Source organism: Protopterus annectens, chromosome 1.part1, assembly GCF_019279795.1.
Source record: "Protopterus annectens isolate FY-2018-M chromosome 1.part1, PAN1.0, whole genome shotgun sequence".
NCBI lineage: Eukaryota > Metazoa > Chordata > Ceratodontiformes > Protopteridae > Protopterus > Protopterus annectens.
Genome location: NC_056726.1, coordinates 897,087,629 through 897,107,628, shown reverse-complemented (window position 1 = coordinate 897,107,628; position 20,000 = coordinate 897,087,629). Strand labels below are relative to the sequence as shown.

Genomic DNA, 20,000 nt, shown 5'->3' with positions numbered 1-20,000 from the left:
TTTTTAGTGCTACAATCAGCGTAAAAAGCAAGTTCTATAGAATATGTCAACGTCAGGTGGGAGAAACCTGAATGAATATAGCGAAAAGCCCTCCACTTCCTGCAGGGAAATGTTCCTTTATGTTGTGAAACAGATAAGAACATATCGGTGTGGCTTCTATAACAGAGCTGCCTTTTTAATGGCCACTTGGGTACATCGCTAGCTATATCCTTCAGCTGATCAGATGCTCGTAAAATGTTCCAGTTCCTATTAATAATATTGCATATCATGTCAACATCACTTGAGTAAGTCATTGGAAATCTTACTTGCCTAATTAATAATTGTCCTTGTGCATTAAGCTGCTGGGATGGCTGATCAGAAAAATAAGCTCTACCCCTATCATTCCTTTCAGAGCGAATTTCAACTATACAATTATCTAGTTCTCTATCCTTATATACCCTTTTTAAAAAATCTACATTCAGATCTGATAGACGAGGATGATAACTCGCAGCAAAACATAAATGACCTAGTAGTCAATCTAACTATTTTAGTTTTGACACCTGAACAGAGGGTGTTTCAGCACTTTAATAAGAATGATAGGGGTAGAGCTTATTTTTTTGATCAGCCATCACAGCAGAGTAATGCACAAAGGCAATCATTCAGTGGGCAAGTAAGATTTCCACTGACCTACTCGAGTGATGCTGATACAATCTACAATATTATTAAGAGGAAATGGAACATTGTACGAGCTTCTGATCAGTTGAAGGATATAGTTTTTGTTTAGAATAATTTGTCTTTAAAAAGGAAGCTGTGTTATAGAAGGCACACCAATATGTCCTTACCTGTTTCACAATGTAAAGGAACTTTTCCCTGCAGGTAGCGCAGGACTTGTCGCTATATTCATTCAGGTTTCAGTTTCACCCACCCAACGTTGAGATATTCTATAGAACCTGCTTTTTACTCAGATTGTAGCACTAGAAACCTAGTTTATTATGCCTACTGCATTAAGTGCAGTGAGTTTTACAGACAGACAGGACCCAGGGAGTTAGAATTGTGGAGTCCACCTCTACGAAAAGGCCAATCACAGGTGGAGTCCCTCAGGGATCGGTCCTGGGACCACTCCTTTTTGGCATTTACTTCTCTGAAATCAAGGCCATTGTCAGTGGCCTCTGGTTGACTAAATATGCAGATGACTGCAGATTAGGCGCTGTTGAATCTCTCACCGACATAAATGTTGTCCAGGAACGGCTGGCAAAGACAAATAGCTGTTGTCAGAGCCATAGACTAAAACAAAATGCCAAAAAATGCATAATAGTTTCCTTCATCCATTCCTGGTAACTATCATATTGACAACACAACCCTAAGAGTTGACCCAGTAGTTAGGGGTTTGAGGTCATACATAGTAATCTAGCCTTTGACCTTTACATGGCTACAGTAGAGAGGAATTCATTCTATCTTGTGCAACTTATAAATAAAGGTGTGACATCTAGGTCCAAGGAGGTCATTGTTCCGCTGTATTCCTTTGGTATGTACCTAACCAGGCATATCCAACAATTTGAATGTCCACATAGGTTCCACACTAAAAGAAGACAGCGTATAAATAACATGTCCTAAGCAGACTGACTCAAGGCCGTATACCTGTGTTCTGTTTCCTGCATGCTGTTGGCTGTTGAGCAGAGATCTGTGCCTAGCATGCAAGGCATTGTCAGACTCCACTCTGATGGACCTCCTGCATATACGCAAAACAAACAACACCAGTATTACCCATTCTAAAGACTTAAATCATGCCTGTGATATAAATATGACCTGCTGGAGAGATGGATATGTATCCCAGAGATTACCTTTTCTCTGCAAACAGACTTCCCATCCATGTAAAACAAAATTCCTCCCTAAACCAATTCAATTGTAACTTGCACAATTGGATGGGGAACAGGAAATTCATCCCTGGTTTGGCACCTACGTCTCTAATGGACACAGCCTGTAAATGGTTCGTCTCCCAGGCCCCAGCTTGTAAATGCTTCATCTCCTGAACCCATGCTTATGCTTAGCAAGGGTAGCAGAACTTGTCAGTGATTTGGGATGCATGGCTTGGCTTAAAAAGACCCTTGTGGTCATTAGCCTTATAAACACCTATGAACGTGTATTAAACAAATAGACAAACACCTGTTATTTCTAACAACAAATCAAGGGATGTTTTTATAATTTCGTAGAAGTTCTATCTATAGAGAACATTACATTAGCATATTAGTGAGTTTATAAATAAATGTTTTTCTTACTGTTTAATTTTGTTGCATCATCTTACTTCATTTTTAAAGCTAGTTACTTCTGTTTGATCTTTTGGTTGTATGCTTGTTGCTTTTTGTTTGACATATTCCATTAAGGACTTTGTTTTGGTGTGGGCAGTGTGATTGCTCCATTTGAAATGAATAAATATACACATTCATGTAAGCTTCTTGGCTGGCATAAATTTATTTTTGTTTGTGTTTCTTTTTACAGATGAAATCCCTGCAGTCATTGGAATAGCCAGTGCTTTTGGTCTTATATTTACCATGTCTTTATTTGCCTGGATATGCTGTCAGCGTAAATCTGCAAAATCCAATAAAACTCCACCATACAAATTTGTTCATGTGTTAAAAGGAGTAGATATTTACCCAGAAAACATAAACAGCAAAAAGAAATTTGGGGCAGATGAAAAAACTGAAAAAACATCTAAGCATATAGTGCCGAAGAATTCCCTGCATCTTGATCTAGAGAAAAGAGACCTAAATGGTAACTTTCCGAAGCCTCAGACCAAAGTCAGGAGTTCTCCAGACCTTGATTCTGTATCACAGAACCAGTTTTTAGAGGGGCAAACAGACTGCCTTTCTCCAGAAAGTCTTCATTCAACTAATTCACTCTCCCCTTTAGAAAGAAAGGAGCAGTTTGGGACTCTTATTTTTTCATTAGAGTATAATTTTGAGAAAAAAGCATTTGTTGTTAATATTAAAGAAGCCTGTGGGTTACCTGCAATGGATGATCAATCTATGACATCTGATCCTTACATTAAAATGACAATTCTCCCTGATAAAAAGCACAAAGTTAAAACCAGAGTCTTAAGGAAGACTTTAGATCCGGCATTTGATGAGACTTTCACCTTTTACGGTATTCCATACAGTCAAGTTGAAGATTTGGCCCTTCATTTCATGGTTTTGAGTTTCGACAGATTTTCCAGAGATGACATCATTGGAGAAATCGTTGTTCCTCTTCAAGGAATTGACCTAACTAATGGCAGAGTGCTAATGATCAAGGAAATCAATAAAAGAAACGTTAAGGTAAAGGATTTTCATACGTTTGATTATTGGAAATTTTGCTCTAAATTGCACTGGTGAATGCATTTTTATAGCTGCAGGAAGAACTGGAGCAGAAATGTTCATTAAATTAACATAGATAAAATGAAATACTTATAAAAAGGAAGTATTAATCCATCAGAACTGCAGTGTTAAGAAATAATATGTAGAAACAGCACTTTGTGCTTTATAAATGCAAATAAAAAAACATCTATGATATTCTACAGTGCAATATAGAATGTTTTTACTTTTAAAGGCAGTAGCCAGATAATTTAACTATATGTTCATATTTATAGTGGCATAATTTTTTTCAGTTTTTAAGAGCATGCAGTGAGAGTAATTTTTTTATTTTGAAATGAAATTCTAATATCAAGACACAATTCTGAATAGTATGAGTCTTATTTGCTAAGAGTAACTATATACCTTTCTTGCGTGCATTTCTAAGTCAAAAGAGGTAATACGCTGCATGCATTATGACTCTTCTGAAACATATTATGAAGTATTTATAGGGGTGAAAAGTATTTTCAGTGGCTGTAGCAGCATTTATTTGTTCATAACATAAAACTAGTTCATTCAGACTTTGTGTTGAAAAGAATATTTACACTGGATTGATTTATATTTAATGTGCTCTCAATGCATACAGTTTTCCCCCACCTAGAACAAGTCTAAACACTACTGGGATAGGGTAAAATGAGATGTTAGTCCTTGATCATTCCCAGTAGCACTTGAAAGGATTCAAAAGCTACATAATGCAGTTAATACATAAATCTAAATTTAAAACCTTGTGTACAAAGAAGTGGAGTATCTCAGTTAAACAAAAGGCAGACAGCATTTTCATAAGTGAATGATCCTTGCCACAATTTAATTAATTTATGACAAAATAATTTTAACTGAATTTAGTCCAGTGGCTCAGTGACAAGGTATCATTCCTGTAGCTCATCACTCTACTGGTGGACGAATAGTGAATTCTAAGCGTCATTTACACAAAGTTCAACACACTGAGGATTGGAGCTCGTCAATAGAAAATCACTCTCAGTGAATTGTACAGGCAGTGATGCCCTTTTCAGGGATAATTTTCTCTTCCTTCAGGTGATGTGACCATGAAGTTGGTATATACAAGTACATGGTGTTTATTGGGCTTTCCCTCCACATTGGAGATGCAGGGGAGCTCCCCCAACTGCAAAAAATGCTTAAAATGCATTTTTTGGCTATTTTTCTCCAGGGAGTGAACTTAGGATCCAGAATCTGGAGTTCAGTCATTGTCTCTGGTATGTATCTCTATAGAATTTTTTTTCAGAATTTAAGTGTGATGATTTTCCAACTAATATATAACTATATGCATGGAGTTGCTTTGTAGTTTTCCTCCTGTAGTCTCTTCTGAAATAAAAAATAGGGCCTAGCCTAGTAGAATTAGTTTGTTAAAGAAAATGATATATACAGAAAGGGGTTTATGTCAGGTTCATAGGTTAATAGGTGTTTACTAGGCTAACAACCACAAGGGCCTTTTTAAGCCTAGCCATGCATCCCAGATTTCTGACAACTTCTGGTACCCTTGATAAATGTAAACAGGGGCTTTGGAGATGAAACATTTACAAGCAGGGGCCGGGGAGATGAACCATTTACAGGTTGCCTCTGTCTATTAGAGCCATAGGTGCCAAACCAGGGATGAATTTCCTCTTGCCCATCCAATTGTTCAGGCTGCACTTGAATTGGGTTAGGGAGGAACTCTGCTTCATATGCTTGGAGAGCCTGTTCCATAGATGAGGTAATCTTTGAGATACATACCCATCTGTCCAAGAGGTCCTGTTTATATCACAGGCAAGGTTTATGTCTTTAGAACGGGTAATTCTGGTAGTGTTTGTTTTGTGGATATGTAGGTGGTCCATCAAAGTGGATTCTGACAATGCCCTGTATATCAGGCGTAGATCTCCCCTCAACAGCCTGTATGAGGCAGAATACAGGGATAGGGCCTTGAAATGGTCTGCACAGGACATTTTAATTAACGCCATGTATTCTTTTCGTGAGGAATCTCTGTGGACATTTCAGTTGTTGGATATGTCTGGTTAGGTACATACCAAAGGGGGCATTGTACTCAATGATAGGTCTAATGAGTGGTGATTACAGTAGAACAATTAATTCCTTGGACCTAGATGCCATACCTTTGTTTATAAGTTGTGCAACATAAAATTATTTCCTCACTACTGTAGACCTGTGATGGTCAAAGGCTAGATTACAGTCTATGTGTGTCACTAAGTCCCTGGCTACTGGGTCAACTCTAAGGGGTGTATGCATTGATTTTATGGAAACTCAATGTTCATAAGGTAGGGACCATATATCTGATTTTCTGAAAGATTGAACAAAAACCAAACCACAAAAAAATCTATGTTTTTTGCATGGGGGCAAGCCCCCCTGCACTCTGCATGTGGGTGTTGCACCCCCCACCTCCTGCAAATTATATATACCAACACAGAGATCATACTGCAGTAGGAAAAATGGTAAACCCCCCCCATCCCCACTGTAGCACAGTGTACATTAAAATGCTTTGAGTTTTCAGAAAGTCATGCTTTTATGGTCTCCACTATATGAAGGTTGAGTTTCGGAAAACTCAATTATTTGACATAAACCCACAGAAAGAGCAAACATTAGTTTTGCCAGTAGTAATGTAAAATGCAGAGTAATGCAAAAATCCCCAAAATGAAATCAAAAGTTGTCAAAGCAATAAAAGATTTCCCCTAATTAGTTTCTCTTCACTACAACTAAAAACTACCTACTTCTGAACAGAAGGGATGCTGCGTTAGAAGCTGGAAGACTTAGCCAGTACTGCTGCTGGCAAACCTGATTTTAATTGCACTTTTTGCAGTATGTATTTCTTTAACATCACATTAATTTTTATTCTTTATGCACATGAATGATGTACCAGATAATGTTATCCCTTAGTTTTAAGTACTATATACATATTAATGCTTGTATCTCATGTATAATTTAAATCTTTATCTCAAGGAAAACAATTGAATTTTCATATTTCTGTTGCTGTAATTTATACCTACCTCTCACCTATTTCACAAAAATATGGGTATGGAATGCAGCTATGCAGAGTGTATGTTTGTCTGCTCCCTCCCATTCTACTCCAGTAGGCTTTTTGCAGTGCGTTTTGTCTAAAATTATACCTTTCAGGAACTTAACTAACAGCATAATTTGTGCTAGGCATCAGCCTGGAGTAAGATTCCACCAAACTCTACCCTAGAGAAGATGGGAAGACACTAGACATTCACCCTTCACTCCCACGGCGGGCCTTCTTGTGTTTGAACCACTAGTCTTTCCTTGAGTCACCAAGGAGGCACACAGGTGTCATCAGGCTAGCACACCAGCTGAAAAAAGAAAGATACATGTGTTTACCAGGGAGTTTGAGTAATCATCCAATACTGACACTTCACTGCATCATAATGGGGGTGCCATACCCCTAACTTTGCCATCCTTTGGAGGAGATGCTATGCCGAGATCCTGCCTGCCACAGGTGGTGGTAACCTAGGTGGATTTAAAAGATAAGACCTGGTATACTTCAGCTGTGCCAGAGAAAACAAGAACCAAGCTGTGACCATACCAACACATTTCTTTAATTAGCAACCATGTATAAACATGAAATACTGTCAAAGGCACTTTCATCTGTGTTTATAAATTGACATCTTCAGAACAAAAAAAATAAATTCATTTTCTGTTTTTTAAGAAAATGACTTTACACTATGTGATTCACTCTTAAAGGCACCAGCACAAAGTTGTAAATGTCCAAACAGATACATAAATGGAATCAAAAAAGAAAGAAAAAACAAGTATTACACATCAACTACTAGTAGTATATTGAATATATATATATATATATATATATATATATATATATATATATATATATATATTTTAATATATATATATATATATAAGTTAAACAGATACAAATCCATAAATTAAATAAAAAAGTAACAAAATCAACATGTAAATCCTGTGGTGACTGTTTTAATTTTTCATTACTGACAGTCAATTGTTAATTCATAAAAAGAACAAAAATTAAAAGCATGAAGTAATAACTGTTGTATCCAAAGTACCATCAGATAATTTCAGTACCATAAATCTTCTCACTACAAAGGACTGTTGACCATACTGACGTCACCAAAAGTGCTGTCAAAAACAAGTGAATAGGAACTGGGTAAAGTCTGAATAAAGTTCTTATTAAGGAATGGTTCCAATCAAAAATCAAAACAATTTTGTAAAATTATTGTTTTTAAACCTTAACTTCGATACACCATGGAGTACAAAATAAAGCATTGCACCTACCTAAAATGCATTCAGTAACTTATTAAATAACAGAAGGATTGTAATGTGTTCATTAAGACCTAGGGCACTGGAGGCATCTGTCCTCAGCTGCCACATCAATTGCCTATATTCCATATGTCCCACGGCCTAAACCTAGGGTCCTTGTGTATTCTTTCTATGATGGCAAATCTGTTTGTAAAGTGCATTGTTACTGTTTTCTTTAAAATGTCATAACAGTGCTCGTAAATTTACTTACACAGGCACCTTTCGGTCTTCCCTATGTAACATGCCTTACATCCAGAACATTTTACCAAATAAACTAGTCCCCTTGTTCCACAGTTCCCCTTAGCTCCAGTCACCAAGTAATTTTGCCCATTGTCCAGAATCACAAACCCATCTGTAAAAATGAAGTGGTTGCAGTGACCACATGTGGATGTACCTTTGTTTCCCTTCCAGACCTGTGTGTAACACACACCTGTTTTTCTCCCAAAATAATTATTTAGATTCATCCCATATTTATGTCCAAATCTTTGATTAGGACCCAGTAAATTGTATAATTGCCCATTTATTTTAAGCACATTCTAATTAGCTCTAATGATATTTTTATCTGCAAAGATTCAGCACTGCATTGCAAAACCATTGTCTTTTCAAATTTTTCATTTGTTTCTACCTGTGGAGGAACTTTAGTATAAATATTTTTATTTATTTATTTATTTGTTTGTTTATTTTTCCCAGCATTGAATGATAAATTGGTCCACATGATAGAAACTTGAGTAGGTGTTTTTTTACTCTTATACCCCAAAAAGCTGTATATTTAGTTCCCCATCCATTTCAGACTTTCAAACTAATTCTCCCAATTAAATCCCAAGGGTAACCTCTCTTCAAAAACATAAGATCTAACCTGCTGTTTTCCTTTAAAAAAAGTTTGTTTTTCAGAAGTCATTCTTGCAAGTCATATAAACTGTCCCTTTATTGAATTAAATTTACAGAGGGAAAAATGACAACTAGTGTGTTGTAAATAACTACTGGAATAGGTGGGTTTCCTGTATACGTTAGATACAAAACTCCATCCTTTTTCCCAGTAGTGACATCTAAGTAATCAATTTCTGCCATCTTATGGGTATGTTTAAACTTCAAAATCTGTAGAGTTGTTTAAATACTCCAAGAATTTGGGTATTCTATTGCAGTGATCATTCCATAAAATGAATATGCCATTCAAATACCTAAGATATAAACGCCAACTGTGGGCAGACTTTGAAGGTAATGACCTATTTCTTCAGCCGCTTCCACATTACCATATTCATATAGATAGAGACACAAGCTGCCACCATATCTGCTCCCTTTTGTTTTTTGTAATGTTCTCTCTCAAAATTTTAAAAAGTTGTTCAAAGTAACTTGCATCAAATCCAGGAGAACATTCATTTCTGTAGATGTAAAAAAAAAAAAAATCACTTCACTTTTTTTTATTTATTTTATTTTACATTTGTTAACCAGGTAGTGTCCGGCTGGGCAAGTAGCCTGTTTTAAGTGGAGATCTGGGGAGAAAACCTCCATAACAATCGTACAAAGAGATTACAACTTTTTTACAAAGATTTACAAAGGATATACAAAAAGTTTAACAGTTGCTGACCATCACAATTTACAAAAAGAGAATGTAAACAGAAAACACTACATTTCCTAAGCCTTACTACAGACAGTAATATGAAACTCATTAGATCATCATCTTCTTTCGGCTGTTTCCGTTAGGGGTTGCCACTGCGGATCACCCGTTTCCATTTCTTCCTGTCCTCTGCATCTTGCTCTGTCACACCAACCACCTGCATTACCTCTCTCACCACATCCATAAACCTTATCTTAGGCCTTCCTCTTTTCCTGTTACCTGGTAGCTTCATCCTTAGCATCTTTTTCCCAATATACTCAGTATCCCTCCTCAGCACATGTCCAAACCAACATAATCTTGCCTCTCTGGCTTTGTCTCCAAACCTTCCAACCTGGGATGACCCTCTAATATACTTATTCCTAATCCTGTCCACCCTCGACACACCCAGTGCAAATCTTAACATCTTTAACTCTGCCACATCCAACTCAAACGTCTGCCTTTTTGTCAATGCCACTGTCTCCAACTCATATAATATAGCTAGTCTCACTACCTTCTTGTAGACCTTCCCTTTCACTCTTACAGGTACTCGTCTGTCACAAATCACTCCTGACACTCTTCTCCATCCACTCCACCCTGCCTGTACTCTCTTCTTCACCTCTCTTCCACACTCACCGTTACTCTGAACTATTGACCCCAACTATTTAAACTCATCCACCTTTGCCACCTCTACTCCCTGCATCCTCACCATTCCTCTGTCCTCCCTGTCATTCACACACATATATTCTGTCTTAGTCCTGCTGACCTTCATTCTTCTTCTCTCTAGAGCATATCTCCATCTCTCCAGGGTCTCCTCCACCTGTTCCCTACTCTCACTACAGATCACAATGTCATCTGCAAACATCATAGTCCATGGGGACTCCTGTCTGATCTCGTCTGTCAACCTGTCCATCACCATTGCGAATCAGAAAGGGCTCAGAGCTGATCCACGATGTAACCCCACCTCCACCTTAAACGCATCTGTCACTCCCACTGCAGACCTCACCGCTGTCACACTACCCTCATACATAGCCTGTACCACTCTTACATACTTCTCTGACACTCCTGACTTCCTCATACAATACCACAACTCCTCTCTAGGCACTCTGTCATATGCCTTCTCTAAATCCACAAAGACACAATGCAACTCCTTCTGACATTCTCTGTACTTCTCCATCAACACTCTCAGAGCAAACATCGCATCTGTAGTGCTCTTTCCTGGCATGAAACCATATTGCTGATCACTAATCATCACGTCCCTTCTTAACCTAGCTTCCACTACTCTTACCCATAACTTCATGCTGTGACTGATCAATTTAATCCCTCTGTAGTTACTACAGCTCTGCACATCGCTCTTATTCTTAAAAATCGGTACCAAAACACTTTTTCTCCATTCCTCAGGCATCATCTCACTTTCCAAGATTTCATTAAACAATCTGGTTAAAAACTCCACTGCCATTTCACCTAAACACCTCCATGCTTCCACAGGTATGCCATCTGGGCCAACAGCCTTGCCATTCTTCATCCTCTTCATAGCTATCCTTACTTCTGCCTTGCTAATTTATTGTACTTCATGATTCACTATCACTACATCATACAACCTTCTATCCCTCTCATTCTCTTCATTCATCAACCCCTCAAAGTACTCTTTCCATCTCCTCAACACACTCTCCTCGCTTGTGAGTATGTTTCCCTCATTATCCTTTATCACCTTTACCTGCTGCACATCTTTCCTAGCTCGGTCCCTCTGTCTAGCCAATCGGTACAGGTCCTTTTCTCCCTCCTTAATGTCCAACCTTTCATACAGCTCTTCATATGCCTTATTCTTAGCCTTCTCCACCTCTCTCTTTGCCATGCACCTCATCTCCTTATACTCTTGTCTACTTTCTTCATCTCTCTGACAATCCCACTTCTTCTTTGCCAACCTCTTTGTCTGTATACTCTCCTGTACTTCCTCATTTCACCACCATGTCTCCTTGTCGTCCTTCCTCTGTAAATATGTGATACCAAGCACCTTTCTAGCCGTCTCCCTTACTAGCTCTGCTGTAGTTACCCAGCTATTTGGTAATTCTTCACTGCCACCCAGTGCCTGTCTTAACTCATCCCTGAACTCCACCTCACAATTACCCTTTTACAGTTTCCACTATTTGATCCTTGGTGCTGCCCTCACACTCCTCCTCCTCTTCTTGATCACCAACGTCATCCTACAAACCACCATCCTATGCTGCCTAACTACACTTTCTCTGGTCACCACTTTACAGTCTCCAATCTCCTTCAAACTGGCCCACCTATATAAGATATAATCCACCTGTGTGCATCTTCCTCCACTCTTGTATGTCACCCTATGCTCCTCCCTCTTGTTAAAATACGTATTTACCACAGCCATGACCATCCTTTTCACAAAATCCACTACCATCTGACCTTCTCCATTCCTTTGTTTAACACCATACCTACCCATCACTTCCTCATCCCCTTTGTTCCTTTCACCAACATGCCCATTGAAATCTGCTCCAATCACCACTCTCTTACCCTTGGGTACAGTCATCACCACTTCATCCAATTCACTCCAAAATATTTCTTTCTCATCCATTGCACACCCAACCTATGGAGCATATGCACTAACAACATTCATCATTACACCATCAATTTCCATCTTCATAAACATCACCCTATCTGACACTCTTTTCACCTCCAGAACACTCTTAGCATACTGTTCCTTCAGAATAACTCCTATGCCATTTCTCCTCCCATCTACACCATGATAAAACAATTTGAACCCACCTCCGATACATCTAGCCTTACTCCCCTTCCATCTGGTCTCTTTCACACACAATATACCAACCTTCCTTCTGCCCATCATATCAGCTAGCTCTCTCCCTATACCAGTCATACTGCCAACATTCAAAGTTCCGACCCTCACTACCACATTCCTAGCCTTTCTCCTCTCTTCCTGCCTTTGGTCATGCCTTCCGCCTCATTAGATATGTAACTAAAGTAAACCATTGTGGTATTTTCATTTGGTAGAAGTAAGACAAGGAGAAGATAGCAGAAAATAAATGTTTGATTGATGGCACGAGAATCTAGCAAGGAATATTACAGGAGCATAGCCATTGTTGAGTAAGGTATTCCTTTAGGAGTTGTTTTGAAGATATGACTATCTGTGTTTTTAGGATATTCTGAGGTATTAGGTCCCACTGTTTGGCTACTTTATAGGAGAAGAGAGAGTCACCAAAGTCATTATGGGAATTTGCTACCTTGAGTATAAGTTTATCAGATGATCTGTCCTGGATTTGGTATTTACTTGCACGAGGTTGGAGAGTGCAGGGCAGTTTTCATGTCTGTTGGTAATGGAGTGGGTTCTGGTGAGCTGATTGGGCTATAACAGACTGGGAAATTCAAGTCAGTGTAGTTTTTCAAGAGCAGGGCAGTGATGAGTCCTGTTGGCTATATTAGCAACAAAAGTTTGCTATTTTATCATAGCAGGAATCAAGTATATGTAAATTAGACATGTGCACGTTAGTGAAAATTTGCAAATAGTAAAATTTGCGAACAGTAGAAGAGAGTAGATAGTGGTGGGATCTGGCTGTGGCTAGTCTGGCATTTTGAGTGAGGTAAGGTTTGGCATTATATAGTGCACCACGTTTGATGTGAACTTTTTAATTGTGAGTGATATGTGTTTATTGAATGTTAGGTTGTTGTCTGTTTTGACATCAAGTAGTTTTGTTTGGTTAACTGGTTCTATTATAGTGCCATTACTGGAGTAGATGGAGAGAGGTGGTGGGTTTGCTTTGGATTTCCTGTTGGAGAGGACCATTAACTTTGTTTTGTTTTAGTTTAGGATGAGTTGAAGGTAATTTAGGTAAATTTCAATATCTAGAAAAATGTTTGCAGTTTATCCTGGAGTTCTTGGGGTGTGGGAGCAGAGCAAATAAGAGTAGCATTGTCAGCATATTGAATGATAGAAGCAGATTTAGTGGCAGTGTTTAGACTATTTGTGAATATAATAAAAAGGGGGGGCCAAAGATGGAACCCTGAGGAACCCCAACAGAGACTGCGAGGAGTGTGGAGAGTTTATTATCTCATTGTAATTGCCTGTTGTTGATTAGTAAGGTAGCTAAAGAACCAGCTGAGAGTTGTAGAGTTGAGGTTGAAGGAGGCTAGAATGTTGAGTAGTAGTTGGTGGGATACCATATCAAAAGCTTTAGATGTATCAAGAATATAGTAGAAACTAGTTGTCTATTGTTTTTGAGGAGGTTGGTGTAGTTAGTGAGACTTATGAGGGCTTGGGAGGTACTGTGTTTTAGATGGAAGTCATGCTGTGAACTAGATAAGAGGTTATTTGTAGTGAGGTGGTCTAGGAGCTGCTTATGGATACATTTCTCTAAGGTGAGAGAATGACAATGAGCTGATAATTAGATAGCTCTTTAGATAGGCCTCCCTTGTGGAGGAGGATGATATGGGATATTTTCCAGAGTATGGGGACATATTCTTAGGATAGATATGGAATAGGTGATGGAGCTGGCAGAAGTTTTTAAGAAGTCACTAGGGAGTTGGTCAGCTGCTAGACAGTTAGGTTTTAGTTTTGATAGCTTTTTTGATATAAAAGGTTTGTATGGGTTTAAAAGAGATGAAGTTGGGTTTAGAGTTAGTGGAGGTGGGCAGTGTAATTGGTTGGTTAGATTTATTGTTGTTATTGTTAAAAAGTGAGGTGATAGTTGTGATGAAATGAGAGTTAAATTGGGATGCTAAGCATTCAGTGCTATTTGTTGTAGATGGTGCAGGGGTAGGTGTTTTGCCAGGGTTGAGGAGGTAGTTAATGTTTTGCCAAAATGTTTGTGGATTATTAATGTGTTTTTTGCTGACAGGCTAGAAAATATGATTTTTTTTGTCAGATAATATTTGTTTCTTGGTTAGGTTTCTTAGTTGTTTGTAAGAGGTGAGGTTTTCTGAGTATTTGGAGGTTTGATAAGCAGCCCAAACTCATTCTCTTTGTTTAATGAGAGATTTAGCATCTTTGGTTATCCAAGGTAGGTTTTTGGCCTTGGAACATATTTTTCTTGTTGGAACGTTGTTACTAAGGATGTTGTGGAAGGTATCATTAAAATATTTTACACCTTGGTCTAAGTGGAGCGATTTTAGAGGTGACCAGTTGCAGTTTTGAAGTAGGGAATTTAAGATGGTAGGGGAAAAGTTTATTTTGTTGAGTATGTGTTTGAAAATTACATTACAGGGGGAGTGAATGCATTTCCTTAGTAGAAAGGTAGGGGAGTGATCACTGAGAGAACTCGTGAGGCACCCAGCATGGTGGGCAAGGTTGGGCTTATTGGTTAGTATCCAGTCTAGAACAGATTCTTTCTTAGTGTGTTTATTGATTTTAGTGGGAGAGTTTATAGTCTGAGTGAAATTGAATAGATTGATAAAATTGGAGGGGTTGATAGATGAGCAGGATGCCAGTCCAAGTTGAAATCACCTAGCACTATAGTTTATTGGTTGAAAGAAGAGGATGCCCAGGATAGGAGACTTTCAGTTGTAGGTAGAGTATTTCCTGGTGGTAGGTAGGAGGCAGTAATTATGATGGTTTTATGTGGATTTACTTAATAGTGGGTGGTTAGAATTTCTGTTTCTGATAGATCTGGGGGAGTACATATTAATTTTTTAATTTTGAGGAACTTTTTATACATGATGGCAATGCCTCCACCACACTTGTTCAGCCTAGCTTGTCTAATAACATTATAATCACCAGTATTTCCTTACCTTTAATGTGGGGTTTTTGCCATATCTCAGTAATAATTGCTATATCAAGAGTGTAGGTAGCTAGGGCTGTATGAAATTCATTGTTTTTTTGTGATACCTCTGAGGTTAAAATTAGTTATGGTTAAGTCTGATTTGCAGTTTTTTAGGGGAGGAAGGTGAAGGGTAGTATTAGCAGGTATTGTGGGTATTATTGGGTGGGGTGTGAGTAGCTATATGGGCCCTGGGTTAGCATGTATGTCAGCTTAGGGTTTGATTTCTGTTAGTGTAGAAGGAGAGAGTTTGAGCTTGGATATTAGTCAATGAAAGAAATCTGGATAAGGAGGGTTGGGGTATGGACATATTTATAGTGGAAGAGTAATATGTTAGAGTTAGTGTAGAGGTTAGAACAGTTGTGAAATTAAATATTTGGTTTTGTATGGTATGTAATAGTGGGGAGAACGGGAGAAGGGTAGTGTGTTCTGTTTGATATGATGAAGGTAGTAGAGTGGGAGGCAAGGTAGAGGGTAATGAGTAAGAGAGAGTTGCTCAGAAGACTGGTTATGACAGACATGGTCAGTAGTAAAGAAATAGGGGGAAATATGGGAGGGATGGGGTGTGAAGTTTAGTAGAGAGAGACTTGTACTGATAAAGTGATGTGTTAGGAGAGAGAGTGTTGTGTGAGTGATGTGGTAGGGAAGAGAGTGTTGTGTGAGGGATGAAATAATGGTTAGTGAGGTTGGAGGGGGAAGTGAAAGAAATAATGAATTGTCTGCGTGTTGGATGAGGTAGCTGCAAGTTATAGGATAATGAGTTAGAAGGTGTGGTTTAGTTTAATTCTAAATTTAAGGAAAGTAGGGGTGGGTGAAAATGGGGGTAGGGTAGGGGAGTGGAGGGAGCAGGTTGAGCTGAGCCCAAGCATAAGCACAGTCCAGAAACAATCGGTAAAAAATGTTTAACAGAAAAAGGCTTTGTACTGTTAATTATAAGAAAAAGAGTTTTGTTGTGTACTACCATCAGGTAAGAAATGTTTTGAAGCAGGCTAATTAGTCCCGCATTTAAAAAGGCTTTGTACTTTTAATAGTAATAAAAAGAGTTTTGCTGTGTACGACTATCAGGGAAGAATCTAAAAGGGTGTCTTGGAGCTAACTTAAACCATTTTCTTGAGAGGTACCTGAAAAAAAAGATCAGTCATGTCTGCCATGAGAAAACTTATAGGCTCGCCCCACAATCCATCATGGATTCTTTCTAAAAACAAAAATCCTATGAATCCTTGAGTAAATGGATCCTGTTGTTTGAAAAATACTTTGTTGTTTTTTTCTAGGTATAACACCAGGGGATGGGTTTTAGAATGTGTGCTGCCACAATGAGTCTGAGAGGTCTATTTTTTCCTTGTCTCTAGTTGCTAACATTTGTTTGATTTACTGGATGCAAACATCGCATGACACTTCTCAAAAATTGTAGAAGTTTTAAATTGCCCCCTCCAGATTTCCTCTAGTCAGTACTAGTACCACATTGGGACTCCCCTGAAAAGAGGCCATTGGTCTAGTGGGAATAAGCCAGTCGAAAAGTGTAAACACATAAATAAATAAATGAATAAATAAAGATATAACTGATGTCCACATTTGGTGACGGTTGTCTGTTGCACTTATTTAATAAAGCTCCATTTAAGGCACTAATACAGAATTATATGGTGCTGCGGTAGCATTGTCACCTCACAGTTAGACGTTGCCCATTTAATTCTCAGTTAGACCATCTTTTGTGTAGCGACATGCGTGAATGGGCATTCCTTCTTGAAGTTTGTGCATTAGGCCCGGCAAGCAAGTACGTAAAAATCTACTGCCAATCATTAGCGGACCAGAGTTCCGCTGTGGCAACCCCTAACTGGGAAAAGCCGAAAGACACAAACAAACAAACAGAATTATAGATGCATGGAAATAAACTTGTGATATGAGATTGCTGTGCTAATTTTCAAGGAAATGTATATATATTATTTCCCCACAATTTATTTCATAGTCATGTGCTCATTAGTTATATAATTTGAAAGAAATCATTATGTTTTGTTACAGTTTAAAATTGACTTTATTAGTTTAATGTGGTGTACTCTGTCTTGTAGCCTGCATTACCTTTGTGCAATATGGGTTATTTTCTTTACACATTTTCTGTTGTTTTCAATGCAGATACTATGTTTTCAAAATTCTTTATTTCATGGTCTACATTGTCAGGGCACTAGCAGAAATGTATTCAATTAACTGTACCTCACTTTTCTACAGTTTAAAATTCACTTTATTAGTTTAATGTGGTGTACTCTGTCTTGTAGCCTGCATTACCTTTGTGCAATATGGGTTATTTTCTTTTCACATTTTCTGTTGTTTTCAATGCAGATACTATGTTTTCAAAATTCTTTATTTCATGGTCTACATTGTCAGGGCACTGGCAGAAATGGATTCAATTAACTGTACCTCACTTTTCTACAGTTTTGTTGATCTGAGACCCACAAGACAGGCAACATCATTCTTACCGATAGCTGTATCTGAAATACCATCTCTTTTGTTTGCTTGCTTTGTGCTACATTTTGCAGTAAGGTATTCTATTGCTTTAGTTTCATCAGTGCAGTGGGTATCAGGTTAAGGCAGTGGTTGCCAATACTGCTTTTTAGCGCTTTACATCCTTCTGTTTTGGTGGTTGCATGTTCATATGTGTTGGAATTAATGGCTTAAGTTACTTTCACAGCCACTGGCAAATAGACTGGCCATTCTTAATTAGCCCTGTCTGTGTATGTGTGTGTCCCTCCCATTTGTAAGTGGTTCATATTGCCCTGTAGTGGATAAAGTGGGTAACACAAATGGTTACATGGGCAATGTCCAGTTCTTTACGTATCAGGAATAATTACTCATCAATCCATTTCTTACACTGTTTCATTGAATGGCTCTGTTCTAATAGTGCACTCTTCACAAAAGTTATGGACCTTTCAGCTTGTAATTGCTTGTTTTTCTCTAATTGCCTGTGAGCTCATCACTGAAAGCACTGTATTTATTGTTGAAATTGTTGTTGTGTAGTCGTTCAGTGGTGCCTTACTCTTCATGACCTCTGGGACTTCAGCACACCAGGCCTCCCTGTTAAAAAGTTGAAAGAAAGCACTGGAGCTATTCACAATATATCACAGCTTTCCAGTTTGCTAAATCCTAGTGTCGAGTGCTGTAGACCATAAATGCTGCTGTTTACAGTATCAGTGTTTCTCATCTCACCAATTTGTCTTTATTTCATCAGATCTTATTTACATTTCAGTGTTATGCTGTATATGATCATATCCCCACAGTTAGGATGTGCAGTGTCTTTGGAGGAATTCTTTGTGAAACTGGTTAAACACATTGCTAGATGCTAGGCAGGCTATATCATTGAAAAGCCAATAAATTCAAAACTAAGCAGCTAGAGAAATGCTTCATTTCAGCCTGATGGACACAGGCTTTCCGCATGAAATGTATAATAAATTGCATCTTCTGTTTGATGTCTCACGTTGTCTTTGTGCATTTTATTGTCTGGAGGTTTTTTAATGTTCATCTCTCTTAACGTAAAAACTGAATGATTCATAGTTTCCAGCTTGCTAGTGCCTACGTATCGACTCACCCTTTTCTATGTATAATTCAGCACAAATTGCTGCATCTGCTATAATACAATATTCTGGTGTCACAGTTGTACGATGTGAGTCATTGAACAGCAGTGTCAGTGGTGGTGTCTGTGCTTTCAGTAATGCTGTCAGAGTTATAAGCTGAATCATTATTTATCTCTCTGGCTGGATAGTACTCATCTGCAGTCATCTGTTTGAGACTCTGAGGTTCATTTGCAGAATGTGCCATCCTTTACATCGGCTAGTATCATTTACCAGTGTTGTGTTGCCATTACTTCTAACTAGAATAAAATAATTTCTTTTTATAATGTCTATTTCATTACATTTCTCTTTTTGCATCTAATATTAGCCTTCCATTAGAAGCTAAAGAGATTATAGCTATATAAATTAGAAACAACATTCTGATGATATTCATTGCAGGGCAAGGTTAGCTGAGGGAAAACAAAACATCTGACTGTCTTTTGGTTAGCTTGCATAACAGTTCTAGATGCCGAAAAAGAAATCCATACATTTCATGTTTAATGTGGTTCAGTTGAAACAATGCAGTTTTTTTTTAAGAAATGTCTGTAGCTGCATATCCAGTTATAGAATGAAAATTCTTTAATGATTTGAATTAATTAAATCCATGGGGCACAGCTGAGAAGACATATTAAAGTGCTAGTGATGAAGCAATATACAAGTAGCACAGCCCTGCCTTTTTTTTTTACTAAACCAAACAAATGAACAAACTGTATCGATGGAATGGATACATATTTTTCCTCACATTCTTAATCATTAGACTGTATGTCTGTGGCTGTGTGAGCATGTGAGAGAATGTTTATTTTATGTTCTAAATCATGCAGCTGCTTAGATCGAGGGGAGTTGTTATAGTGATCATATATAAACAGAAGGAGAGAATCCCAAAGACATGCAGTAGGTGAATTGGACACTCTAAATTGGCCCTAGTTGTGAGTGTGTGCGTGTGTGTGCCTTCTGTGGAAGGTTGGGCGCCGGGCTGGCAACTCGACACTGTAAAACTCCACCGCCAATCGTGAGCGGACAAGGTGATCCGCTGTGGCGACCCCTAACTGGGAAAAAACGAAAGAAGAAGAAGAAGAATGGTAAGAGAATAGAACAGTACTTTAAACAAGTAATTAACTAATTTAATTAATGAATTAATTAATAATTTTCTAATATATATATATATATATATATATATATATATATATATATATATATATATATATATATTCTGTGTTCTGCTTTAGTGGCTGAAACTAGTCCTTTTGAATCAATGCATTACCCAGGTTAACAAAATTGAACAAAGTAAATAAATAAATACACACATACATACATTTATTTTCATTAATAGTTTTTGGGAACTAAAACCCTGCTTCTTTTCTTTCTTTTGTTAAAT

General features: G+C 38.0%; 1 protein-coding gene across 1 annotated transcript in view; it reads left to right on the top strand.

Annotated features, from left to right (window-relative positions):
* SYT4 (synaptotagmin 4) overlaps nt 1-20,000 on the top strand; it is a 157,822-nt gene that overhangs the window by 10,784 nt on the left and 127,038 nt on the right. Inside the window, exon 2 of the mRNA XM_044078979.1 lies at nt 2,476-3,290. Coding sequence (XP_043934914.1) covers nt 2,476-3,290 — 815 coding nt within the window. The remainder of the gene's footprint in view (nt 1-2,475; nt 3,291-20,000) is intronic.